Source organism: Macaca fascicularis, chromosome 10 (genome assembly GCF_037993035.2).
Source record: "Macaca fascicularis isolate 582-1 chromosome 10, T2T-MFA8v1.1".
NCBI lineage: Eukaryota > Metazoa > Chordata > Mammalia > Primates > Cercopithecidae > Macaca > Macaca fascicularis.
This window is the reverse complement of record NC_088384.1, coordinates 90,471,324-90,499,051: the sequence shown is the minus strand read 5'-3', so window position 1 is coordinate 90,499,051 and position 27,728 is coordinate 90,471,324. Positions and strand designations below refer to the sequence as shown.

Sequence of the window (27,728 nt, the reverse complement as noted above, 5' to 3'; positions counted from 1 at the left end):
ACAAGGCAAGGACCAGCTTGCAGGAAAGGCTTTTCTGATAAAGGAAATGTAGCTCACAATTCAGGTTTCTATAAGCAAGAGGCAATTTTTTCTACACCTGCCCTAGAGAAGGAGTAAAACAGTTTGTCTCTGACCATAACCATGAAGCAAGTCACAGTTTTTCTGCAACTTTTTTTTTTTTTTGAGACAGGGTCTCACTCTGTTGCCCAGGCTGAAGCACAGTGGCACAATCTTGGCCTACTTGCAGCCTTGACTTCTCAGGCTCAGGTGATCCTCCCACTTCAGCCTCCCAAGTAACTGGGATTACGGAGGTGTTCCTCCACACCCACACTATTTTTTGTATTTTTTTATAGAGACAGGTTTTCACTATGTTGCCCAGGCTGGTCTCCAACTCCTGGGCTCAAGCAATGCTCCCACTTTGGCCTCCCAAAGCACTGGGATGACAGGTGTGAGCCACCATGCCTGGCCTGCAATAAAATTAAGAGGATAAATACATATCCTTTGGATATATCCTTTTAGTGCATGAGTTTTTTTCTCCTTCTTTAACGTAAGGCATACAACTCTAGAAATAAAGCTGGGAAACTCTAAAAATAAAACCATCAATGTCTGGGAACGCAATCTGACAGGTTAAGTTTAATATGCCTTGTAAGGGCAACATCCCCTCTTCTAAAGTGCTTCATCCTAACCATTCACTGACCACTCTTAGGCTTCAACAGAAACAGAGGACTCCTTAACTCCAGGCTGCCAGGCTTTGGTAAAGACAGAAACTCACAACTTACTTTCTTCTTTTTTTGAGACAGGGTCTTGCTCTGTCATCCAGGCTGGAGTGCAATAGCGTGATCTTGGTTCACTGAAGCCTCAAACTCCCAAGCTCAAGCGATCCTCCCACATCAGCCTCAAGAGTAGCTGGGACTATAGGCAAGCACCACCATGCCTGGTTAATTTTTTTTTTTTTTTTTTGAGACAGAGTCTCGCTCTGTCACCTATGCTGCAGTGCAATGGTGTGATCTCGGCTCACTGCAACCTCCGCCTCCCAGGTTCAAGTGATTCTCCTACCTCAGCCTCCTGAGCAGCTGGGATTACAGGCACACGCCACCACGCCCAGCTAATTTTTTTGTATTTTGAGTAGAGATGGGGTTTCACCATGTTGGTCAGGCTGGTCTTGAACTCCTAAACTCAAGTGATTCACCTGCCTTGGCCTCCTAAAGTGTTAGGATTATGAAGTATAAGTTGCTGCACCTGGCCCACAACTTTCGTATGTCCCCCTGTTGTTGTAAGCTAATAACAATAACAGTTGTAAGTATGGCCTAATACATTTTTTACCTTATTGACTCACAGAAGTGTTTTGAGAATAGATACCTTTAAATAAGAGCAATGAGATTTCTCAAAGAAAAGTGTACACCACTAGTAGCATTTATTAACCCCATTCATGTGATCCTAACACACCAATATTTTTTCTCCATTACTCAGTACTGCTAGAGCAATGTATCTTGAGGACCAATTTTTCCCAATCTAGAAATATCACTTTCTGAATTTATCCCAATATTATGAAATATCTTCAGCTCTTTAAGACAAAACTCTAGTTCCACAATGGACTTTATGTTGCTGTCCACTTTCTATTATATTATTATCTTGCTTCTATGCAAAACTTTCTATATTGCCATCTTTATTCTGAAACCTTGCTATAATGCTATGAGTATTACATAACACTATAAAATAGAACCTAGTAGGGTAGGTCCAGCTTAAAGTCTATTAAGGTCTATTTTAATAACTGAGGTATCAAATATCCTCAATAACAGGACACGCTCATGAGCTCCATGGTGTAGAGCATGAAGTTGACACCTTCACATGTGCTCCTTCCACTCTTCTATCAGATAATGCCAACTTAACCAAACTCTGAGCCTTGTTTTAGGAGAACCAATGTGATCACAATTTTTTTAAAAGCTTTTTATTTTGAATTAATTATTACTCACAGGATGTAAAACATTGCACCAAGTCTCACATATACTTCATTTTTCTCCGAAGGTGACATCTTATATAACTATAGTACAGTATCAAAACCACAGAAGTGGCATTGGTACATTATTGTTAACCACAAACATTGTTAAATCTTCATCATGTTTAAAAGCTGAGTTCATTTCTGTAAATGTATAGTTCTATGCATTATCTCATGTATACATTTACATAATCACCTATCACCAAAATCAAGATACAGAATCATCTTGTATGATGGAATCGTCATCATCACATTACCTTTTAATATTTGTATCCACTTCCCACCTACCCTGTTTCCTGACAAGTACTAATATGGTCTCCATCTCTAGTTTTGTCATTTTGAGAATGTTATATGAATTGAATCACACAGGATGTCATCTTTTGAGACTGACTTTCCTCATTAAGCAAATTACTCTTGAAGTCCACCCAGACCTACTGTGTGTATCAACACGCCATTCCTTTTTTATTGCTGGGTGATCAGTATTTTTAAACTGTAGAAGAGTAAAATAATTCTGAGTGTCAATAAAAGTTTTAAAGAGTCCACTTAATGTTTGGGGAATTTAACGCCTACTTGTAAATTAAACTGATACATTAAAAAAAAAAACTTCCCAGACATTCACTTAAGCAACAGCACAGTATCAGACATAAATATCTGTTTTAAAATGACAGAATTGGAAGAAAAAAAAATGAAATGACAGAATTCAGTGAAGAAACTCAGGTGACTTACCCCATCCAGGTGGCAATGGACCAAGAGGATCAAATTCTTTACTTTGTGATGTAGCAAATAAATCTTGATTCTAAAAAGAACCAAGAAGTGATGAAACTATTAACAACAAATTATCTGACAGCAAGCTTATGAGTTCTGATTTTCCTTTCCTGGCAATGTATAACACAGAGAGTTTGCCATCTTAAAGAAGTGTCACAAGGTTATGGATAAATGCCAATACACTTTGGTTTGGTTTAAAAAAAACCTGTGCAAACATTACCTAACATTTAAAATTATTTAAAATTAAAATATTATACAAATATGTAATTCTCATCCCCAAAATGACCATTTTTTCCTTTGTGCTACAAATTTTACATCAATAATTTAAAAATTAGAAAAACATATAACCCCCCCCGCAAAAGTAATTTATAATACCAGTACCCAGAATCATCAGATGACGGTGAAAAATATTGCATGTGTAACTCAAAAACAGAAGATCAAATACTGAACATATGACATACAAAGAATTATGAGAAGAGAGTTGGGGGAACAGGAAGAGTGGGCTGTCAGATGAGTGAAAGGAAAGGATTCCGGCTGGAAAGTGTTAATGAGCCTAGAACTGTATGGAAGACTTCTTAAAAGTTCTGTTTCCAGTGATCACATTGGTGGAGAGAAAGATTTGGCTAGATAAGATAAAAGCAAAGTAAGAGTCAACCTTCGGAAAAAGAAAACAAAAGTCATGCTGACTCCGTGTAGGGATATTAAATGTTTTGATTTAAATGTATAATTAAGTAGAGATAATTATATGGTTACCCTGTAAGACTTGGTTCAACCCTTTCTTCTTTAGTAAGATAAACAAGAGTCTAACTGCATAAAACATAATTTTACTATGGGGAAGAAAAAAAACAAGTAAAATAGGACAATGAATCCCACATACCCAGCACCAGGATTCAACACTGATCAAGACTTAGCCAAGTTTCTTTATCTCTTTTCTCCTGTTCTTTGTTGAAGCGAAAATCAAACATTAATTTACCTCTACATATTTTAGCATGCCTCTCTAAAAATTTTTTTCTTTTTCTTTTTTTTTTTTTTGAGATAGAGTCTTGCTCTATCACCCAGGCTGGAGTACAGTGGCAGGATCTCGGCTCACTGCAAACTCCACCTCCTGGTTCAAGTGATTCTCCTCCCTCAGCCTCCTGAGTAGCTGGGATTACAGGCGCGTGCCACACGCCCAGCTGATTTTTGTATTTTTAGTAGAGACGGAGTTTCGGAGTTTCACTGTGTTGGCCAGGCTGGTCTCAAAGTCCTGACCTCAGGCAATCCGCCCACCTTGGCCTCCCAAAGTACTGGGATTAAAGGCATGAGTAACTGCACCCAGTTGACATTTTCTTACATAATCACAATGTCATTATGACATGTAGTAAAGAATCAATGTTAATTTTATCATCTAATACCTAATCTGTAATTAAATGCATGATTGCTTATTTGTTAAAATCAGGATCCAAACAAAGTCCTTACGTTACATTTGGTTGTTTCTCTTAAATCTCAACATAGAGCAGCTCCCTTGCTATCTCTTTTTGTTTCTTTACCCATCCCCTCCAACCCCCTGTCACTGGCCTATTACAGAAACCTGGTTGATTGATGAGGTCTTGAAGGATATGAGATATATTACACTACTGATATAATAACTTGGATTTAGTGCTGTCGAGAACTGCCTTCCTCCTCCTGATAGACACGATTATGAAAAGATGTGAGGACAGGGAGGCCAGCAGGAAACACTACAAAAGGTCTGAGCCCAAGTTACAGATGAGGTCTGAAATGTTTGGCACAAGACATACTGTACTGACAATTTTAAGACTGAAGCCAACCCCACTGGCTCTCCCTGGACAGATAAACTAGGGACATACACAATTAAGCCATGGACTAGAAAGAACCATTACACAATGTTTTATCATCAACCATATCCACTCTGAGACTTAAAATGCTGGGTGTATGACAGTTTCTGTATGCTAGTAACAGTCACAACAACAATGGCAGCCAAAGGCCACTTCATATACTCAATAAACAGACTATTTCTCAGCAACACCCCATCATTTTTAAAGTAAATGTTATTAAGGATGTTAAATTAATTCATTTCAGCTTATATCTTTGGCTATGTTAACTAAAATAGGCTGTTTAGATTCTATGTGATTTCAAACCACTCTACATCAAGTACAAAGAGTAAAAATTTCAGAAAATTGTTCAGATTATGTTGGATTGGTGGGGGGGGGAACAAGATGATGAAGGAGAAGCTGCCCTTAAAAAAAAATTCCAAAGACCCTGAGTCCTAAATCGGTCAGGTTTACAGTAGTCAAAATATACAGTTGGTGCTCCAGAAATCTGCTAAATCTCTCTTCTAAAAGAATGTTTTGAAAGATTATGTAATGCAAAAATGAGATAAAGGGTACATATACAGAGGTGAATATGAAGAAGAGAAGAGATGGGAACTAACATTTCTAAGCATTCAGTACGTGCCAAATATATTGGAACTTTATTTTAAAGAATCCTCAGAAAAACTGAGGCAATTTTATATCTGTATTTATTTTACAGATAAAAGAAATAAGTCTTGATAAGGTTAAGTAACTAACTCAAAGTCATACAAAGAAAGTTAACTGTGGAACCAGGATTTGAACCCAGACGTGTCTGACTCCAAAGCCCATGCTCTTTCCACTGAACACCCATGTGGAAACTAGTTTTAAAGAAGGCAGGCAAGCTAGGCATTCAAACCTAGAAGAAATTTGGCCAGGCATACCACAGGTGATTATAATTTAGAAAGGAAGATGTAAAATAGCACAGAAAAAAAAAATGAAAAGAAGGGTAAAGTACACAAGAGACACAATTAATTTCAGCTTTAAAACCACTGGGAGGGGAAATATAGTTAACATTTGTTCAGAGAAAGTGGCAGGAAAAATTGTTATATGAAAGAAAAGTACCTGAGTCATAAGCAGGGAACAAAGGGAAGGCTGCTGATAAAGGTGAATTTGTCTACATCAGTGAGTGCTGACTATTATGATGATGAGGTATCAGGAATAGGCAAGAATATGAAGAAAAGGGATAAAGCCATGCCTGGTCAGGACAGGAATGTGAAAGGTGCTGTTTTACGCTGATGAATTCTAACAGGGATGATACCAATGGCAGTGGAGGGGAAGAGATGGTGATGGAGAGGGGCATTTTCTCCTGAGCTCTTTTAAGATTTGATTTTCTTCCATTTAGGTTCTATATAACATATCCATCTTGTTTGGCACAGAGAATCAAATTTCTCAATGGATTATTTTCCTTTTCCTCCAGAGAAAAGATCAATGATACCGTATGACTTGAGAGATTATAAAATTCCTACCACCAAAGACTGCATAGCAAAGGAAGATTTTGGTGTACTTACACTATTACTGCAATATTGCTCTATAGGAAAATATGTAAAATTTAAAGCATTTGTTTCCAGAAGGGAAATGATTTTATATCAAAGATAATAAAGATTTAAAGACAGAATAATACGGTAAGCATACTCCTATAAAGGATCAAATTTCTTCAGTCTGCCAGAGTACCAAATAATTTTTTAGGTAAGCCTTACCTCCAAATGGTAAAAAGTGGTTAAACTCTATCATCAGTTTTGTACAACCACGTTAGAGTCAGATGCTCTTAGACCCAAGTCACTAGCAAATTTAGAAATGTTTTAATTATTTTCAAGCTGCTTGAGTTTATTTTTACTGTTCTTTTGTTCATGAATTTTAAGTTGTCCTAACTTCTTTTTTGCTTATTTTTGACATTAAAAAGAAAAGGAAGTTGGACTTAAGCAAATTACTAAAAGGAAAGACTAGATCACACACAGAATACCCCAGACGAGGTCTAAAAATAATACCTACTAACAGCAACAACTGGGTTGCCATGCTACTTGCACCTTCTTTTTAGTGCTTTCCATGACATATGCTGGAAGGGGCTAGAAACAAAATACTCTTACTAGTTTATTAAACAACAGCCTGCTCACCCCATAAATGAATCTCTGGTTAAACTGCTGCATTGCTCCTTGAAGCTGACTACGCTGTAGCTGCCATTGTTCATAGTTCCGGACAGATTCCAGTGTTGGCCTCTGCCACGTTGTTGTTCTTGTGAAATGGTCAACATAATAAATACGTCCCATGTTGTCAACCCGCCGTTCCCAGCTAAATCAGGAAAAAAAAAAAAACAAGCTAATTCAACAAATACTTGTGAAACAGAAGATTTTACCTTGAGAAACTACTTTTAATTTATATGGACTCTTTTATGCGTTTTTAAATAGTTTGTAAGTAAACTTAAGAGAAATGTTTCTAAAAATTTATTTCTTGAAAGTTCGTAAGATACATTAGCTAGGTTCTTAAAATGCAATACATATTTAGCGAGTAAGTCTCAAACAGTCATTAAGTTTTGAGCTTCTGTTCAATGTTCTTTTCACTGTTTCAATCATAACAGGGACGCAAATTGAATTTATAGCTTCGGACAGATATCAAAAAGCACTTTTTGGCCAAGTGCAGTGGCTCACACCTGTGATCCCAGTACTTTGGGAGGCCAAAGTGGGTGGATCACTTGAGGTCAGGAGTTCAAGACCAGCCTGGCCAACATAGTGAAGCCCCCATCTCTACTAAAAATATAAAAAATTAGCCAGCCATGGTGGCGCAGATCCATAGTCCCAGCTACGCGGGAGGCTGAGCAGGAGAACTGCTTGAAGCTGTGAGGTGGGGGCTATAGTGAGCTGAGATCATGCCAATACACTCCAGCCTGGGCAACAGAGGGAGTCTCCATCTCAAAAATAAAAATAAAAATAAATCAAACACACACAAAATTTTCTGCAAGAACACAACTAACTTCCTATCTTTTTTTATTTTTATTTTTTTGAGACAGAGTTTCCCTCTTGTTGCCCAGGCTGGAGTGCAATGGCGCGATCTCGGCTCATCACAACCTCTGCCTCTTGGGTTCAAGCGATTCTCCTGCCTCAGCCTCCTGAGTAGCTGGGATTACAGGCATGCATCACCACGCTTGGCTAATTTTGTTTTGTTTTGTTTTTTTTCTTGAGATGGAGTCTCGCTCTGCCGCCCAGGCTGGAATGCAGTGGCCAGATCTCAGCTCACTACAAGCTCCGCCTCCTGGGTTTACACCATTCTCCTGCCTCAGCCTCCCGAGTAGCTGGGACTACAGGCGCCCGCCACGTCACCCAGCTAGTTTTTTGTATTTTTTAGTAGAGACGGGGTTTCACCGGGTTAGCCAGGATGGTCTCGATCTCCCAACCTCGTGATCCACCCGTCTTGGCCTCCCAAAGTGCTAGGATTACAGGCTTGAGCCACCGCGCCCGGTCAATTTTGTATTTTTATTAGAGACGGAGTTTCTCCATGTTGGTCAGTCTGGTCTCGAACTCCCGACCTCAGGTGATCTGCCCACCTCGGCCTCCCAAAGTGCTGGGATTACAGGCATGAGCCACCAAGCCCAGCCAACTTCCTATCATTTTAAATGGGTACAAAATATGTAAGTAAATATTGATACAAATGTTCTAAATAAAACATTTGAAACATAATTGATTGTGTTGATTATGAACACAATTCATAAATGAATCGAATGATTTCATGATTTCTACCTGGTTGGTTATTTAGGCTGGTTTCTAATATTCTGATGTTATAAAAAATAAAACAATGAATATCCTAATGCAGCAAATGGTTTCTTCCTTTGAATTATTTCTTTAGGATAAATTTCACATAGAGGATTATGGTATGTATTAATATATAATTATGGTGGGCAGATGCAGGGAGGATGACAGGGTCTGGCTCTGTTGACCAGGAGTACAGTGGCACGATCACAGTTCACTGTAATCTTGAACTCCTGGGCTCAAGAGATTCTCCCTCTTCAGACTCCTGATTAACTAGGACCACAGGTATATGCCACCATGCCCAGCTAATTTTTTTTACTTTCTATAGCAACGGGGTCTCACTATGCTACCCAGGCTGGTCTCAAACTCCTGGCCTCAAGCGCCCATCCTACCTTGGCCTCCCAAAGTGCTAGGATTTCAGGCATCAGCCACTGTGCCCAGCCACAGCAGCAATTAATAAGGTAAAGTTCCTCACCAACACTTGATATTATCTGCTAATTTAATAACTAAAACAGTACCTTTTCAGGGTATATTTCCTTCAGATTACTAACAAGGTTAAGTATTTTTCCATGTTTGCTACTGACATTCCTCTGGATTAAAAAATATTTTTTCTCCAATTATTTTATATAAAGTTTCTTGGTTTTTTGGGGGGGTTTTGACAAAGTCTTCCTCTGTCTCCAGGCTGGAGTGCACTGGTACAATCTCGGCTCACTGCAACCTCCGCCTCCCAGGTTCAAGCCATTCTCCTGCCTCAGCCTTCCGAGTAGCTGGGACTATAGGCGCACACCATGGCGCCCAGCTAATTTTTAAATTTTTAGTAGAGATGGGGTTTCACCATGTTGGCTAGGCTGGTCTCGATCTCTTGACCTCGTGATCCGCCCACCTCAGCCTCCCAAGGTGCTGGGATTACAGGCGTGAGCCACCGCGCCTGCACTATAACGTTAATGTTAAAAGCTTAACACCATGTATTAATATATCCTTAACTTCCCCAATTAATTTGAAATGATTTTGCTATTAAATATAGTTTTTTAAATATAATAAGAATTTCATTTTAATATATGATGGGGCTCTAATTCTTATTCATTTAAATAATTACTCTTGAAGAAACTAATACTCAAACTACAGTATTAGTAAACAGGTAAACAGTTTAGACAAGAAAAGTCAAGGAAAAAAAAATTTTTTTTTTTGAGACGGAGTCTTGCTCTGTCACCCAGGCTGGAGTACAGTGGCATGATCTCTGCTCACTGCAAGCTCCATCTCCCAGATTCACATCATTCTCCCACCTCAGCCTCCTGAGTAGCTGGGACTATAGGCACCTGCCACCACGCCCGGCTATTTTTTTTTTTTTTTTTGTATTTTTAGTAGAAACGGGGTTTCAGCGTGTTAGCCAGGATGGTCTCAATCTTCTAACCTTGTGATCCGCCTGCCTTGGCCTCCCAAAGTGCTGGGATTATAGGGTGAGCCACTGCGCCCGGCCGACCTAGGGAATCTTTAGGTCAGAAATGAGTGAAAATAGGGCCAGGCGTGATAGCTCACACCTATAATCCCAGCACTTTGGGGGGCCAAGGCAGGAGGATGGCTTGAGCTCAGGAGTTCAAAAACAGCCCGGGCGACATAGCAAGATGTTGTTTCTATATAATAAAGAAAAAAAGAAAGAAATATGAGTGAAAACAAAAATCATTTATCAGATTCTGAATTAATCAGTTGTCTAGCTCTCTTCTTTCTAATTTGTACTTACCACAAAACAAAGTGGACAGAGAAAGGGTTGACAGGAAAAAGTAAAATAGAAATGTAGGGAAGACTATACAGATGTAATCCACAATTCTGACTAAATAAAATTATTCTTTTTAAATTCAGATACTTACCCAGGAGGTAGAGGTTCTGGTCTATCCCATGTTGTTCTTTTCTCAACATGATCTACATAGTAAACTCGTCCGTGCTGGTCCACTCTCTGCTCCCAACTTAAATACAAAATTAGAAGGCTGGTAAAATACTTGCATGAGTTACTTGGCTTTTTAATCCTGTCTTTGCCTTTTTCCATTAAATGACCACTATTGAACTAAGGCAAATAAGGATATCAGTTTAGAAAGATGATACAAATACAATTTAAGAATAAAGTGAAGAAATGTAATCTTCAGGCGGTGGCACACAGTGAATTCAATTTCTTCTATGCAAGTATCTGCTCTAGGAGAAAATACATCCTAAAGAGGCTTGAGGTCAGTCAAGCTAGGATACTGAAGTCACTGTCAATCAGGGTATAATCAGGATTTGAGTGGAAACAAATGGCCAGGCACAGTGGCTCATGCCTGTAATCCCAGCGCTTTGGGAGGCCAAGGCGGCCAGATCACTTGAGGTCAGGAGTTCAAGATGAGCCTGGCCAACATGGTGAAACCCCAACTCTACTAAAAATACAAAAATTAGGGCGCAGTGGCTCACACCTGTAATCCCAACAGTTTGGGAGGCCGAGACGGGTGGATTACTTGAGGTCAGGAGTTCAAGATCAGCCTGGCCAACGTGGTGAAACCTTGTCTCTACTGAAAATACAAAAATTAGCTGGGTGTGACAGTGGGCACCTGTAGTCCCAACTACTCAGGAGGCTGAGGCAGGAGAATCACTTTAACCTGGGAGGCAAAGGTTGCAGTGAGCCAAGATTGTACCATTGCACTCCAGCCTGGACGACAGAGCAAGATTCCATATCAAAAAAAAAAAAAAAAAATTAGCCAGGCATGATGGCAGGTGCCTGTAATCCCAACTACTTGGGATGCTGAGGCAGGAGAATCACTTGAATCCAGAAGATGGAGGTTACAGTGAGCCAAGATCCCACCACTGCACTATAGTTTGGGTGACACAGCAAGATTTCATCTCAAACACACAAATAAAAAATAAACAAGAAAAAATTACATTTGAGTATCTTAAAAACAATCTATGAAAATAGTCTTAAAATAATCAGTAGAGATTAAAATGGGATTATGAGCACAAATTTTCTCTGTTTTCGGAATTATCTATCACTTTGCTATAATGATTTTTCTTTTTTCCCCAAGATGGAGTTTTGCTCTTGTTGCCCAGGCTGGAGGGCAGTGGCATGATCTTGGCTCACTGCAACCTCCACCTTCCAGGTTCAGTCAATTCTCCTGCATCAGACTCCCGAGTAGCTGGGATTACAGGCACTCGCCACCATGTCCGACTAATTTTTTGTATTTTTAGTAGAGATGGGATTTCACCATGTTGGCCAGGCTGGTCTCGAACTCCTGACCTCAGGTGATCTGCCCGCCTCGGCCTCCCAAAGTGCTGGGATTACAGGCGTGAGCCACCACGCCCAGCCTATAATGATTTTATGATGAAAAAAAATTTTGATATTAAAAAGGGATTTTTTCCCCCCTCAAAGAAAAAAGCAATTAGAATTAGGTGATTATTTTATTAATTGGCCTTGGTTAACTTTCAGGGTCCATTGATGAAAAAATATATTTTTCCACTTTGCCCTGAAGATTTCAAATATGGTACGTTTTCCTTGTTCATTTTGACTCTAGATCCCCCAAAATCAATTATAATATCATAAAAACAGTCGGCTGGGTACAGTAGCTCATGCCTGTAACCCCAGCACTTTTGGAGGTTGAGGTGGGTCGATCACTTGAGGTCAGGAGTTCAAGATCAGCCTAGCCAACATGGTGAAACCCCGTCGCTACTAAAAGTACAAAAATTAGCCGGGCTTGGTAGTGCACACCTGTAATCCTAGCTACTCGGGAGGCTAAGGCAGGAGAATTACTTGAACCCAGGGTGCGGAGGTTGCAGTGAGCCGAGATCGCGCCACTGCACTCCAGCCTGGGAGACAGAGCAAGACTCCATCTCAAAATAAAGCAATTTAAAAAGAGTGATTGAAACAATGGAGTTTACTGTTGTTTACTATTATTCTCCTTATTAATAAGCAGGCTTATGGAGAAGACTAAAGACAATGTATGTTAATTTCAAAAGTTACTCACCCAGGTGGCAAGGGAGCTTGAGTTACAGGATTTAATGGCCTAGGGCCTGAGCCTCCAGATATAGTAAGAGGAATTATTAATCCAGATGTTGCTCCTTCAGATGTATTTGTATTTGTATTTGTCGGTGGCAGAGAGCCTGTACTAGACCCATCACTTTCAGAAGTGGCAGATGGTGAACCATTGACAGATGCTATAAAAGATTTGGAGAAAATAGGAAAAAAATCTTTTATTTTCTAAAATTCAGGATAGAATTTTAACTGTAACAAATAAAAGGCAGATGACAAATATAAAACTTAAGATGTAGATACACAGGTGAAAATTACTTAAAGAAATAAGTAATGGAAATAACCAACGCTGCCACTTAATAGGCTTGTTTACTTCTTCGGTCCTGTCTACCCCTATGTCCCATTATTAATTACAAAGCATGTACAGGTTGTCTGATCTCCTGATGTCATAGGAAATAAAAACTTTTAGAATAGGAAATCATTAATATTCCTTGGTATTTTAAGTTCATTTATTAATTTTCCAGCTCTTTAAAACTGCTTTCCTGTGAAACCCTGCAGATTACAGACCAATTTTTTATGTTGGTTAATAATATGGAAGGTCTGACTGATAAGCAATAATATTCTTACAAATAGTAACTGGTCATATATTACACCTTTAAGAAATACTTGTGGACAAAACAATGTCTAGAGGAGGTCAACAAGTTTATAATAAAGACATCTTAAAGACTCACAATATACTGTTATTCAAATTATCTATAAAAGGGGAAGATGTGGTTGCAGTGCCTTATGCCCGTAATTCCCACGCTTTGGGAGGCCGAGGCAGGCAAATCACTTTCAGCTCAGGAGCTCCAGACCAGCCTGGGCAACATGGCAAAACTCCATCTCTACAAAAAATATAAAATGATTTGCAGGCCGGGCACGGTGGCTCAAGCCTGTAATCCCAGCACTTTGGGAGGCCGAGATGGGTGGATCACAAAGATCGAGAACATCCTGGCCTACACGGTGAAACCCCGTCTCTACTAAAAAATACAAAAAACTAGCCAGGCGAGGTGGCGGGCACCTGTAGTCCCAGCTACTCGGGAGGCTGAGGCAGGAGAATGGCGTAAACTCGGGAGGCGGAGCTTGCAGTGAGCTGAGATCCGGTCACTGCACTCCAGCCTGGGTGACAGAGTGAGACTCCATCTCAAAAAAAAGAAAATGATTTGCAGAGAACTAATGTACTTTTCCAGTAATATTTGGTTTAACTACACTGCATTCCCTGCCCATATATTAGCAGAGAGAAATAATAAAAGATAAGATTAAAGATTTGTTCTGGCTACCAGAGAAATGGATATTCTAACTGTAGGTGTTCACATTTTTACTACCTAAGATATGCTTATCTGTTGTGTATTTTTTATTTAAAATCTGAGTCATTTAGCATTGTTGGGTTTTCATTTACTAACTTTTTAAAGGATATACTGGGAATAAGCAACCAAATCCTTGACTATTTAATACATTTATGTTATAGTTACAAACCATGTAAGAAAGGTGCAATGTTATTGCAATGTTATCTGTACCGCCTATACTTTATATTATGCACATGTCATTTTCATTCTCAATAGAGCACTGCCTCAGTAACGTCACCTTGAATAAAAACTTAGGAAAAAGGCACTTTTGGTTACCTACAGAAAGATCATTCTCTTCCAAAATCTTTTTTTTTTTGAGACGGAGTCTCGCTCTGTCGCCCAGGCTGGAGTGCAGTGGCCGGATCTCAGCTCACTGCAAGCTCCGCCTCCTGGGTTCACGCCATTCTCCTGCCTCAGCCTCCCAAGCAGCTGGGACTACAGGCGCCCGCCACCTCGCCCGGCTCATTTTTTTTGTGTTTTTAGTAGAGACAGGGTTTCACCGTGGTCTCGATCTCCTGACCTTGTGATTCGCCTGCCTCGGCCTCCCAAAGTGCTGGGATTACAGGCGTGAGCCACCGCGCCCGGCCCCAAAATCTTAAATGTAAAAATACACGCAGAAAATTCACCTAAGGCGCGGTGGCTCAAGCCTGTAATCCCAGCACTTTGGGAGGCCGAGATGGGTGGATCACGAGGTCAGGAGATCGAGAGACGATCCCGGCTAACACGGTGAAACCCCATCTCTACTAAAAACAAAAAAATAGCCGGGCGAGGTGGCGGGCGCCTGTAGTCCCAGCTACTCGGGAGGCTGAGGCAGGAGAATGGCGTAAACCCGGGAGGCGGAGCTTGCAGTGAGCTGAGATCCGGCCACTGCACTCCAGCCTGGGTGACAGAGCAAGACTCCGTCTCAAAAAAAAAAAAAAAAAAAGAAAATTCACCTAAAAGAATCTCCTGACACTTACCTGAGAATTAATTGCCAACCAGAACATTATTTATGAGAGTACTGAGAGCTGGAATACAAACCTGGTCTACGTGGGGTGGGTGGTGGTGGTCGTGAAGGTCTTGGAGGTCTAGAAGGTTTAAAACCGCCATTTGAGAGTGATGGAGAATTATTCCCACTGACTCTCCTATTTTCACCAGCTCCTGCATCTTCGGGATCATCTGATCCATTTGTGCTCAGTCTGGGTAAGAAGAGGGGAAAAAGAAAGGGGGAGAGAAAAATAATGAATACTCCCTGAATTTAACATCTAAAGATAGAGTGATGGGTTGTCCAAGGGCACAGGAATACTTGTGGCCATTCAGAACTATTAGGTATGCTGGTTCGTATTTCAAATAAGCCTTCAGGAGGCCCTATATTAATAGGAACAAAGTCAAGTTTTCAAAATCCTTATAAACGGTACTACTTTATCACAAGCACAGATAACTTTACCATTGTTGTTTCTTAGTTTCCACTGGCTATTAATATTAATTCAAGTTTGAGGCAGGTCTGGTTTTCCCATGCTAGGAAAACGAAGTGCACGTATTTCCCAGGGACTAGACCCTGATATCCCCCGCCTCAGTACAATGGTACACAAAAAGTTCAAAGCTAGTGATTTAGAGTAGAAGTACCCACAGACCTTTTTTGAAAGGAGCTGTCATTTATTCAAAGCAATGACATCAACTGGAGGGATAGAAAGGAGGGAAGAACACTAACAGGAAATGTCAGACTGAAAGCTACTGCTACTGTTGGCTAAATATAGTTGATTCCTTTTCCTTCCAGAGGGGCTCTAGTCATAGATTAGAAACAAGGGCATAAGTAGCCAGTCTGCAGATGTCTCAGCCAAGGCTCTGGTATGTACTACCTCCAAACCACTACACGGTACTAACCCATACTCCTAGGAATTTCAGAATAAGCCTGAACAAAATAAAATCTAATAGATTCAACTAACAGAGGCTGGGTGCTGTGGCTCACGCTTGTAATTGCAACACTTTGGGAGGCTGAGGTGAAAGGATCACTTAAGCGCAGGAGTGAGAGATCAGCCTGGGCAACATGACAAGACCCTGTCTGTACAAAAAAATTTAAAAAGTAGCTGGGCATGGTGGGGCACGCCTGTAGTCGAAGCTACTGAGGAGGCTGAGGTGGGACGATTGTTTGAGTCTGGGAAGTGGAGGTTGTAGTGAGCTGAGCTTGCGCCACTGCACTCCAACCTGGAGACAGAGTGAGAGCCTGTCTCAAACAAAACAAAGAAACAGAGACGCAGTATCATGTATTAAATTATTTTTCTGTAAAACGTGTATTGCAATGATTTATTTTTAATAAAAACTGTGTGTTTTGATATACATAGTGAAAAACATTACTGCAGTCAAGCTAATTAACATCTCTCTCCTCGCATAGTTTTGTTTTTCTTTCTTTTTTTTTAAGACAGAGTCTCATTCCATCGCCCAGGCTGGAGTGCAGTGGTGTGATCTCAGCTCACTGCAACCTTCACCTCCCAGGTTCTAGTTCTTATGCCTCAGCCTCCCGACTAGGTAGGACTACAGGCACCCACCACCATGCCCAGCTAATTATTTTGTAGAGACAGGGTTTTGCCATGTTGCCCAGGCTGGTCTTGAACTCCTGACCTCAAGCAATCCTCCCTCCTTGGCCTCCCAAAGTGCTACGATTATAGGCATGAGCTGCTGCGTACCTGTCCTCATATTTTAAAAGACATTTTCAAACTATGTACCACAGAAATCCTTTAGGGCCTTTCTATTCAAAGTGTGGTCTTTAAAACAAAAGGACAAGCACTATATAGGAGCTTGTCAGAAATGCCCAAACTTCAAAACTATTCTAGACCTACTACATCAGAGCTAGCATTTTAACAAGATCCCCAGATTATATATGTGGAGAGTAAGTTATGACAAGCACTACTTTGGGGGTTCCCCAAATGCTTATTTTTAATAGAGGGACAACTCAGTAATTGGCAGTCAGCACCTGATTAGTGTTGACTACCTGCAGAACATAGTATGAATGCAGGAAGAGTCAGCTTTGACACTGCTTCCCTTCTAACTGAGGTTTCCCAAAACCATTTAAGACTGCATATTGTCTCTCCATGCTATTTTAAGAGGTTCCTAATTAGTTTGAAAGAAGAATTCCTGCTGCTTTTTAAATAACAGGTAACAACTAGTAGAATAGACCAAAAATTGGGAAATTAAGGTTTCTAGCTCTGACTCTGCTACTGATGAGTTATGTGACCAAAGAATGAATCCTAAAATGTATTATCTTGACTACAAGATTCCTAAAAATCTTTCAGTTAGAAAATTCATACTAAATTGCATATTCAGTGCTAGACAAGTTTTAGGGGTATGTGAGGGAGGGGGAGAACATTCAGTGCATGAGATAAACCTACTATGATAAAGGTACAGTAGAAACTGGATTCCAAAAATGCTATGATTTGTTGCTGGGGATTAACATTTCGGGAATTTTAACATCAATGCTATGTACCCTTCTAACATTTTGATCTCAATTTTTCAATGGAATTATCTGATAACCCATACAACTCCTTAAATTTCCTTGATACTGAGAATTGTTCCTCTTTCTAGATCTTGAACTCTAAAATCCCTCTAACTACAACTTCCTATTCATTCTACCTGCCTCCTGCAATATATTTTATTCAGTCTCATCACAACCTTCAACTCCTCCCACAATCTTTACAGTTCATCAGCTCACTTCACGCCTCACTTGAACTTCAATCATAGGCTACTTTCCCTAGTAGTTTCAATTCCTTCACCCTTGCCCAACTGCTTCCCCTCCCAGAAATTCTTTCACCACAACTAATCCCTTTTCTACTTTGTCCACTACTATTCTCTCGGACCAACAAGTAATGCTGAAGAACGTTCCAGTTGAGAAGTCAGGTGTATTTTAGTGGAGTAAATAAACTAAGTAAACTAGCATATTAAAGAGCAGGCTGCTCTACAAATGATCCTGATAAATTTTCCACTGGGCCCAGCAAAGATAAGGTCAGAGGTTTTCACTTCCAATTATTTAAGACAAAAACTCTTTTCTCCCCTCTTATTAAAAAGAAGAAATTGCCAGGGCACAGTGGCTCACGCCTGTAATCCCAGCACTTTAGGAGGCCAAGGTGGACAGATCACTTGAGATCAGGAGTTTGAGACCAGCCTGGCCTATATGGCAAAACCCCATCTCTACTAAAAATACAAAAATTAGCTAGGCATGCGCCTGTAGTCCCAGCTACTCAGAAGGCTGAGCTGGGAGGATCGCTTGAACCCAAGAGGCAGAGGTTGTGGTGAGCGGAGATTGCACCACGGCACTCCAGCCTGGGCAACAGAGCAAGACTCTGTCTCAAAAACAAACAAACAAACAAACAAATCACAGCCCAAGACTCCTGGGAGCTCGGGAATTATAAATGATGGATGATTTTGACAACCCAACATAGTAAAACCATGGGTTCAATGAGATTAGTGTGCTGGTATTAAAATTAATGTGAATAAAGAAATTAATAATTTGGTAGGACAAAAAGCTCTAAGTCCTATACAATCATACAGACCTAGGCAAAAGATAGAAAAAAATTAAAATTGTGCTTCAGTCTATATATTTGTATTATAGAGTATTCAAATTCCTAAAACTGGATTATGTCAAAGAGACCAAGCCAACATTGGCTACAGTTGACATTATTCAACAACTTCATTTGGGTTATCTATACTGCTTAGAAATCAGTTTCTACATCTCTAATCCACTCCTGGACCCATCCCCAGTGCTCCCTGCAAACCTTTTCCATCTCCTCAAATTGCTAATACCAATCTGTAGCTATCCCTGACTCTTCCTCTTCCTTAAAATAATGATTATCTGCTATCCCTCAACTTTCTCCCATACCTTAAAATTTCTCTGTGCCACTAACTATCTTCATCTGTTTCCCATGTCTGAAAAAGTCTCCCTCCCTTTCTTCAAGGATGATTTGCCTATTATGTCCTGGATGGCAGACTATATCCTCTAGGACTGCCCAACATCTTTTAATGCTTTCTTGCATCTTAATTACATTCCTTTCTTACAGACCTTTTGTCTTACTCCACAAATATAATCAATCACCCAAACCTAAAATGTTTCCTCAATCCTATCTGTTCCTCAAGCTGTTTCCCATTCCCCTTTCCTTCACTATACTCTTTTTTTAAATGCAGTTGGCCAGGCACGGTGGCTCACGCCTAGAAGGGTGCGGTGGCTCATGCCTGTAATCCCAGTACTTTGGGAGACTGAGGCAGGAGGATCACAAGGTCAGGAGTTTGAGACCAGCCTGATCAACATGATGATGAAACCCCGTCTCTACTTAAAAAAAAAAAAAATACAAAAATTAGCTGGGCGTGGTGGTGTGTGCCTGTAATCCCAGCTACTCGGGAGGCTGAGGCAGGAGAATCACTTGAACCTGGGTGGCAGAGGTTGCAGGGAGCCAAGATGGCACCATTGCACTCCAGCCTGGGCTGGAAATGCAGCCATTTTGAAATGGAGACTCCATTTCAAAAAAAAAAATGCAGTTAATATAGTCAGTGCATTTTAATTTTTTTTTCCTTTGGGGTTTTGCTCCGTCACCCAGGCTAGAGTGCCGTGGCACAGTCATGGTTTACTGCAGCCTCAGCCTCCCAGGCTCATGTGATCCTCCTGCCTCAGCCTCCTGGGTAGCTGGGAATACAGGCATGTACCACCATGCCCAGCTAATTTTTGTATGTTTTTGTAGAGACAGGGTCTTGCCATGTTGCCCAGGCTAGTTTCAAACTCCAGGGTTCAAGCTATCTGCCCACCTCAGCCTCCCAAAGTGCCATGATCATAGGCATGAGCCACTGTGCCTAGCCCCCATTTTAATTTTTAAAACAGACTTTCAAAGAACAAACGTAACCTCTAATTATAAAATAAAAATTATTTGCCATCCTATATCCTGGAGATAATTACCACCAAGATATAGGACTATCTCTTGTCAGTCCTTTGCATTGGATATGACTGCAATCACATACTGTATAACGGTTTCATGTTCTGGGTGGGTTTTTATTTGATTAGTTACTCAGTACATATTGGGCATTTCCCCCAAACTATTGAAAATCATTTTGAATGACTGTAGAAAATTATATATAGACACACCACAATTTAATCATTTTCTTTTCATTAGTCTTTTTGGGGATTTTTTTTTTTTTTTTTAAACATTGTTTCACTCTGTTGCCCAGGCTGGAGTGCACAGGCACAATCACTGCTCACTGCAGTTCCGACCTCCCCAGGCTCAAGTGATCCTCCTATTCCACAGGCACACCCCACCACACCTGGCTAATTTTTGTATTTTTTGTAGAGACAGGGTTTATCCATGGTGACCATGGTAGTCTCGAACTCCTGGGCTCAAGTGATCCACCCACCTCGGCCTCCCAAAGTGCTGTGATTACAGGCATAAGCCACCATGCCCTGCCTGGATTTCTTTTTTAGACAGATTACAAAATAGAACAGCCAAGTCAAAACATGCAAATATTTTGAAAGCTGAAAAATACTGGTTGCTTGTTTGTTTTTTTGTTTGTTTTGTTCTTGACACAAAGTCTCGCTCTTGTCCCCCAGGCTGGAGTGCAATGGCACCATCTCAGCTCACTGCAACCTCCACCTCCTGGGTTCAAGTGATTCTCCTGCCTCAGCCTCCCCAGTAGCTGGAAATACAGGTGCCTGCCACCACGCCCGGCTAATTTTTGTATTTTTAGTAGAGATGGGGTTTTACCATGTTGGCCAGGCTGGTCTCAAACTCCTGACCTCAGGTGATCCACCTGCCTCGGCCTGCTAAAGTGCTGGGATTACAGGCGTGAGCCACTGCGCCCGGCCTAAATTGTTTCTTTTTAATAGTGTTTCTTTTGGGTTTCTGAGACAGATTTTCGCTCTGTCACCTAGCCAGGAATGCAGTGGCATGATCTCAGCTCACTGCACCTCCACCTCTCAGGTTCCAGAGATTCTCCTGCCTCAGCCTTTTGCGTAGTTGGGACTACAGACGCAGGCTACCATTCTGGACTAATTTTTGTATTTTTAGTAGAGACAGGGTTTCGCCATGTCACCCAGGCTGGTCTCGAACTCCTGGATTCAAGCAATCCACCTGCCTTGGCCTCCCAAAGGTACTGGGATTATAGGCATAAGCCACTGTGCCTGGCCCTAAAAAATAGTTTTAAAGGTAATAACTGATCTGTTCTCCCATTTGCTGGACATTTTCAAACTATGTGTATCACACACACAAAAAAAATACCCACTTCACCATAAAGTTTTAAAATCTTTGCCAATTTGGTAAGCAAAAATGTTAATGCTTTTTTAAATTGAAGATGAACAATATTTCATATAATTACAGGTCATTTGAGTTTCTTTCATGAACTATATATATATATATGTTTTTTGTACATTTATCTATCATAAGGGAATAATTCTGCCTATTTTTAAGACATCTTTACAATCTGAGAATACTGAGCATCTCATATTGGTTAAATATTTCCTTTCTTTTGATACTACATTTTTAAATTGTAAGAGTTTTATATTTCTATATAGCAAAATTTATTCAGCAATGAACTCTTCATATTTTCTTCTAGAGGTTTTAGTTTAATTTTTTAAAATCAATTTAAAAGTCAACATCGAATCTACTCTCATCTTGGGATAAGCTAAGGCACTAACCTGATTTTTCTTTTTCCAAACAGCCAGTTTTCCCCAGCTTATTAATCTAAGACTTAATTCTCTTTTGCAGCGTTTGATACTGTTAAATGTCCCATCTTTTTTTTTTTTTTTGGACACAGAATCTCACTCTGTCACCCAGGCTGGAGTGCAGTGGCACGATCTCGGCTCACTGCACTCTCCACCTCCCGGGTTCCAGCAATTCTCCTGCCTCAGCCTCCTGAGTAGCTGGAATTACAGGTGCATGCCACCACACCCAGCTACCTTTTTTTGTATTTTTAGTAGAGATGGGGTTTCACCATGTTGGCCAGGCTGGTCTTGAACTCCAGACTCAAATGAATCGCCCACTTCGGCCTCCCGAAGTGCTGGGATTACAGAAGTGAGCCACCGCCACCGGCCAAATGTACCATCTTTTAAAAAACATTTTTCTCTTAATTTCTGTGACAGTGCTTTTGTAATCTTGTACTCCCACTTCTCATCATCCCTTTTTTGGTTTGTCCTCTTCCTACCATCCACTAAATATAGGTCTCTATGGTTGTGTTCTTCTTCTCCTTTTCTTTCTCCACAGATTTTTCCCTAGGATCTCAAACTCCATGATTTCTAAGGTTATCTCAGAGAACGATTCCCAAATCAATCTCTACTCTTTATCTCACTCCCATCCTCCAGCATCAAATTATCAACTAAATGCGAGAGATCTAGAATAACTCTCCCATCCCAAGGCCCACCCTATCTTCCTTTTTTTAAAAGACAGTGTTGCTCTGTCACTCAGGCTGGAGTGCAATGGCACAATCACAGTTCACTGCAACTCTGAACTCCTGGGCTCAAGGGATCCTCCCGCCTTAGCCTCCCGAGTAGCTGGGACTACAGGAGCATGCTACCTTACCTGGCTAATTTTTTATTTTATGTAGAGATGGGGCCTTGCTTTGTCCCTCAGGCTGGTCTCAAACTCCTGGGCTGAGGCAATCATCACTCTTGGGCCTCCCAAAAAGCACTGGGATTAGAGGTGTCAGCCATTGTGCCCTGCCAGGTTCCTCCCATTCCTCTAAACATTCCCTTCCTGTGGTCTCCCCTCCCTTTTAGGTTTTGGTTCTACGGATGATACTGCTGTCTTTCCAAGGCAATTTTACTTTTTATCTCCCTGTGCTTCTTGACACTCAGTATCTAAGTCCTGTTGATCCCACTTTCACATTCTCCCTCTACTCTTCCACCATCACTGCCTCAGTTCTAGCCTTCATTACCTCTCAATAGATTATTGTAACAAATTTCCATATAGGACTTTCAAGCTTCACTCACCATATAATCCAAACTATATACCACTGTCAAAATACTGTTTCCTACAGAGTTCTGATCACACAGTCTCCTGTTCAAATATTTTAGGCTGGGCATGGTGACTCATGCTGTAATCCCAGTACTTTGGGAGGCCAAGAAGGGTGGATCATCTAAGGTCAGGAGTTCGATACCAGCCTGTCCAACATGGTAAAACCCCATCTCTACTAAAAATACAAAAAATTAGCCAGGCCTAGTGGCACACGCATGTAATCCCAGCTACTCTGGAGGTTGAGGCAGGCGAATCACTTGAACCCAGGAAGCAGAGGTTGCAGTGAGCCGAGGTTGCACCACTGCACTCCCCATCTGGGCGACAGAGCAAAACTCAGTCTTAAAAACAAAACAAAACAAAACAAAAAATCAAATTATTTTAAAAGGCATTCCTTTCCATTAAAAAAAAAAAATTCTATAAATCTTTACTTGCAAACCTCCATCTGGTCCCAACCTATCTAACAATAAAAATAACATTTATTAATGGCTAAGCACATAGTTGTATCCCAACTTTGGGTGGCAATAAAGCATGATAGTTATGAGCTCAGGCTCTGAAGGTAAGGCAGTTCCAAGTTCAACTGTGCCACTTAACTCTATTAACTCAAGCAAGTTCTTTTCCCTTTCTAAGCCTGTTTTCTCATCACCTACAAAAATGAGACAATAGTACCTAATTCATAAACGTTTAAGGACTAACTGAAAGAAGAGACATGTTGAGCACAGTGTCTATCATATAAGGGCAAATAAATATAAATGGACTGATTCTACTCTCAAATCACCAAATGCCATTTTTCCCTTGAAATTACTGTATCTTTAGCCAAATATTGTGATTAAAGATTTTCTACAAAACAACCTGTGTTTTTCGCCACCTTTGTTTTTCTTCTTTCTCCTTAGAATTCATTCTTCCCTCCAATTCCTCTAAGACATGCATATACAATTTATAACTCTGTTTTAAGGTCTTAGGTCAAATATTATTTCTTCCATTAAGGCTTTATACATTTTACTTTACACACTATTTAATTTACATCTTTTAAAATAATCATGTATTATTTTCTAATAATAAACATAAAAACAACAACAGTTCAAAAAAGAAAAAAGATTCAAAGTATCTCTCTAATAAAAGGGTATGAGATTAAGACAGAGTGACAGTTCTAGCGAATTCTGCATGCTTGGACTTTGGGGAAGTCCTTATATAATTTTCCATTATATAAGAAGTCTGTTTCCATTATCTGTTCTTATTTCCCATAAGAGTTATAATTTGCAAAAACGTGTGTGTCTAACCATAGTGTTCTCAAAATGCAGACTCTGGTCTAGCAGCATCAGCATCACATGGAAATGTGTTAGAAATGCAAATCTTGAGCCCCACCCCAAACCTAATTAACCAGGTGATTCTAATGTGCTCTAAAGTTTGAGAAGCAGGGTCATACTAAAATAGTACTGGCGGTTTATTTTATTTATTTTAATAAGTTTAAGTTCTTTCAGTAAAGTGTGAGGCTAAAACTAAAAATAGATTGTGAAAATCAATGCGGCAATCCATACAGTATACAGAATTGTCAGCGGAACCAGCATCACCATTGGCTTTGAAAAGCAATTAGCTGGCTGGGGTGCAGTGGCTCACGGCTATAATCCCAGCACTTTGGGAGGTCACAGTGGGCAGATCACTTGAGGTCAGGAGTTTGAGACCAACCTGGCCAACATGGTGAAACTTCATCTCTACTAAAAATACAAAAAGTTAGCTGGGTGTGGTGGTGCATGCCTATAATCCCAGCTACTCAAAAGGCTGAAGCAGAATCACTTGAATCCGGGAGCTGGAGGTTGCAGTAAGCCGAGATCACGCCACTGCACTCCAGCCTGGGCAACAGAGCGAGATATAGGCTCAAACAAAAAAGAAAAAAAAAAGCAATTAGCTGCTAATTATGTGCCATTATAACTTTGTTCCCCTATTCCACAATCTTACAAACATCTGCTAATTTCAATATACATATACATCTGACCTACACATAAGTTCATAAGTTATGGACAGGATAGAGAATCTCAGACAACCAAAATGCTATTATAGTACAACAAGGTCATAAGAAATATTCAAATCAAAGAGGAACAATCAAGAAGGCACATGTGCTGGGCGTGATGGCTCATGTCTGTAATCCCAACACTTTGGGAGGCCGAGATAGGGCAACTGCTTCAGGCGAAAAGTTTGAGACCAGCCTGGGCAACAGAGCGAGAGCCTGTCTTTAAAATATAATAATAAATTTTAAAAAACGCACATCTAATGACAAAATCTTGAAAATCAGGCACCAATCATCTTGGTACTTCATAAAAATAAATAAATAAATGAATGAACAGAAGACAACACTGAGAAACATAAAACATCCTGACATGCTGTGGGGAAAACAGATCAACAAATACATTCATGATACAGACAGTGCTTGAATTAAGAGCAAAAGCTAAAATAACCTAAGGCTATTAGTAAACTTCCTAAATGATAACTATGGGGATGGAGGGAAGGATGTGAAGCCCTTGTCCACTAAATATATACTGCCCTGCCTTTTAGTTTTATAGTCATGAAATCTGCAAACAAAAGCAAAGGAGAAAAGGCAGTCACAGCTATGACTACTACTCATAATTGTGTAGTAACATTTAAACAGCATTTGACAGTTTACAAAATGCTTTTCAAACCCATCATCTCAAAGGTGTGTGTGCTCTGGAATAAAAGCTGATGCACAGGAACTTATGCTTAACACAAAAGACGTACTCAAAGATTGTCAGGCAGTCTCAGAAACCTAGAAGACATTGTTCCCCAAATTATTTATGACAATGATTCACGTAGGAAGATAAAAAGCACTGATGAAATAGCATTAAGTAGGGGATCCAGCAATGCCTTTATAAGATATTTAAAGATGTCCAGAGTACAAGTGGTTTGATGAAAATATTGTAAGAAAGAGACTTGCAGAAAACAAGCAAGCAACAACACATTGGCATAACAGAACCTTTTAATCAACATATAAAATTCGATCACATACCCACTTATTAATGCAAAGATGCAGGTTTATTGTGTAAAAGAAGAGGTTAATGACCAATGCAAACTGAAATACTAAAACATTTTATGGGGGAACTTTCAGGAATTCAAGAAATCTTCTACTAAAAATAATCATACTAAAAAAAGACATAAGAGACATAATAGGAGACTTCAGTCTACAGATAAATATGTAATTTTTTAAACCTGTCCTATTGCTTTTTTTTTTTTTGAGACAGGGTCTAACTGTCATCGTGCTGAGTACACTGGCATGATCTCAGCTCACTGAACTCCCCAGCTCAAGTGATCCTCACACTTTGGGCGCCCTCCCCACTCCAACAGCTGGGACTACAGGCACGCGCCACCAGGCCTAACTATTGCTTTTTATTTTAATTTTTTGGTTGTTGTTTTGTTTTCTGTAGAGATGAGGTCTCACTCAATTGCCCAGACTGGTCTCAAACTCCTAGGCTCAAGTGATCCTCCTGTCTTAGCCTCCCAAAGTGCTGGGATTACAGGTGTGAGCTACCACGCCCGACCCCACTGATTTTAATCACAGTGAAGAATAAAAGTATCTGTTATTTTCTAGGCAAGAAGTTACTGCTCCTTAAAATTCTACCTCTTGTGAGACTAGTTTAGATGATTCTTCGTCATAAAAATGTGAAGGTAGATATCTATTAGGTAAGACACAACAGCTTTACAAACTGATTTTCCTAAAGATCTTGATAAGTTGTCTTTAACTTTTTATTATGAAAACTTTCATATATTGGCCGGGCACGGTGGCTCATGCCTGTAATCCCAGCACTTTGGGAGGCTGAGGAGGGCAGATCACAAGGTCAGAAGATTGAGACCATCCTGGCCAACATGGTGAAAACCCGTCTCTACTAACTACAAAAAATTAACTGGGTGTGGTGGCGGGCACCTGCGGTTCATCATCTTCTTCCTACTCACTGCTTATGCAATTTGAGAAAAACAAAGAATCAAATGGAATTTTATAATCACTGCACTCTGTGGTTACGACATGCCACTTACTGCTTTAAAAGCAGAATCATCTCCTTTCCTAATTTTATCTGCTGTTACCAGTTTCCAGGATAACCAATAAGCAGTCTAAGTTAATTCACATAGCCCAAGGCTTTCAACACCTTTTAGATGAAGGGGGCCTGCCCCTCCATACCTGTGGGTATTTCTCATCAGGTGGAGACGAGAGACTCAGAAAAGAAGTTAGACACAGACACAGAGTACAGAGAAAGAACAGTGGGCCCAAGAGACCAGCGCTGGTCTCTGATTTCCCTTAGTATTTATTGATCACTATTTTTACTATCTTGGTGAGGGGAGTGTGGCAGGGCAACAGGGTGATGGTGGGAGAAAGTCAGCAGGGAAAAATGTAAGCAAAGGAATCTGTATCATGAATAAGTTCAAGGAAAGGTACCGTGTCTGGATATGCTTGTAGGCTAGATTTATGTTTCACTTTACACAAACATCTAACTGTAGCAAAGAGTAACAGAGCAGTATTGCTGCCAGCATATCTCACCTCCAGCCACAGGGCGGTTTTCTCCTATCAGAATAGAACAAATGGTCGGCTTTACACCGAGACATTCCATTCCCAGGGAAGAGCAGGAGACAGAAACCTTCCTCTTATCTCAACTGCAAAGAGGTCTCCCTCTTTCCCTACTCCTCCTCAGCACAGACCCTTCACGGGTGTCGGGCTGGGGGTGTAAGGTCTTTCCTTTCCCACGAGGCCATATCTCAGGCTGTCTCAGTGGAGGGAAACCTTGGACAATACCCAGGCTTTCTTGGGCAGAGGTCCCTGAGGCTTTCCGCAGAGCATTGTGTCGCTGGTTAATCGAGAATGGAGAATGGCGATGACTTTTACCAGGCATACTGCCAGCAAACATATTGTTAACAAGGCATATCCTACACAGCCCTAAATCCATTAAACTTTGATTCAATACAGCACATGCTTCTGTGAGCACCAGGTTGGGGCTACAGTTACAGATTAACACCATCTCAAAGCAGAACAATTTTTCTTAGTACAGATCAAAATGGAGTT

General features: G+C 40.4%; 1 protein-coding gene across 11 annotated transcripts in view; it reads right to left on the bottom strand.

Moving 5' to 3' along the window:
- ITCH (itchy E3 ubiquitin protein ligase) overlaps positions 1 to 27,728 on the bottom strand; it is a 137,832-nt gene that overhangs the window by 50,663 nt on the left and 59,441 nt on the right. For 10 of the 11 annotated variants that reach the window (XM_005568767.5, XM_074005092.1, XM_045362790.3 and 7 more), the window contains 5 exons: positions 14,736 to 14,893; positions 12,326 to 12,515; positions 10,214 to 10,309; positions 6,723 to 6,897; positions 2,723 to 2,792 (listed from right to left, as the gene is read on the bottom strand). In XM_005568767.5, coding sequence (XP_005568824.1) covers positions 2,723 to 2,792; positions 6,723 to 6,897; positions 10,214 to 10,309; positions 12,326 to 12,515; positions 14,736 to 14,893 — 689 coding nt within the window. Of the gene's footprint in view, positions 1 to 779; positions 2,447 to 2,722; positions 2,793 to 6,722; positions 6,898 to 10,213; positions 10,310 to 12,325; positions 12,516 to 14,735; positions 14,894 to 27,728 lie in introns of those variants that run through there. The other variant, XM_065521777.2, reaches the window with a different exon arrangement.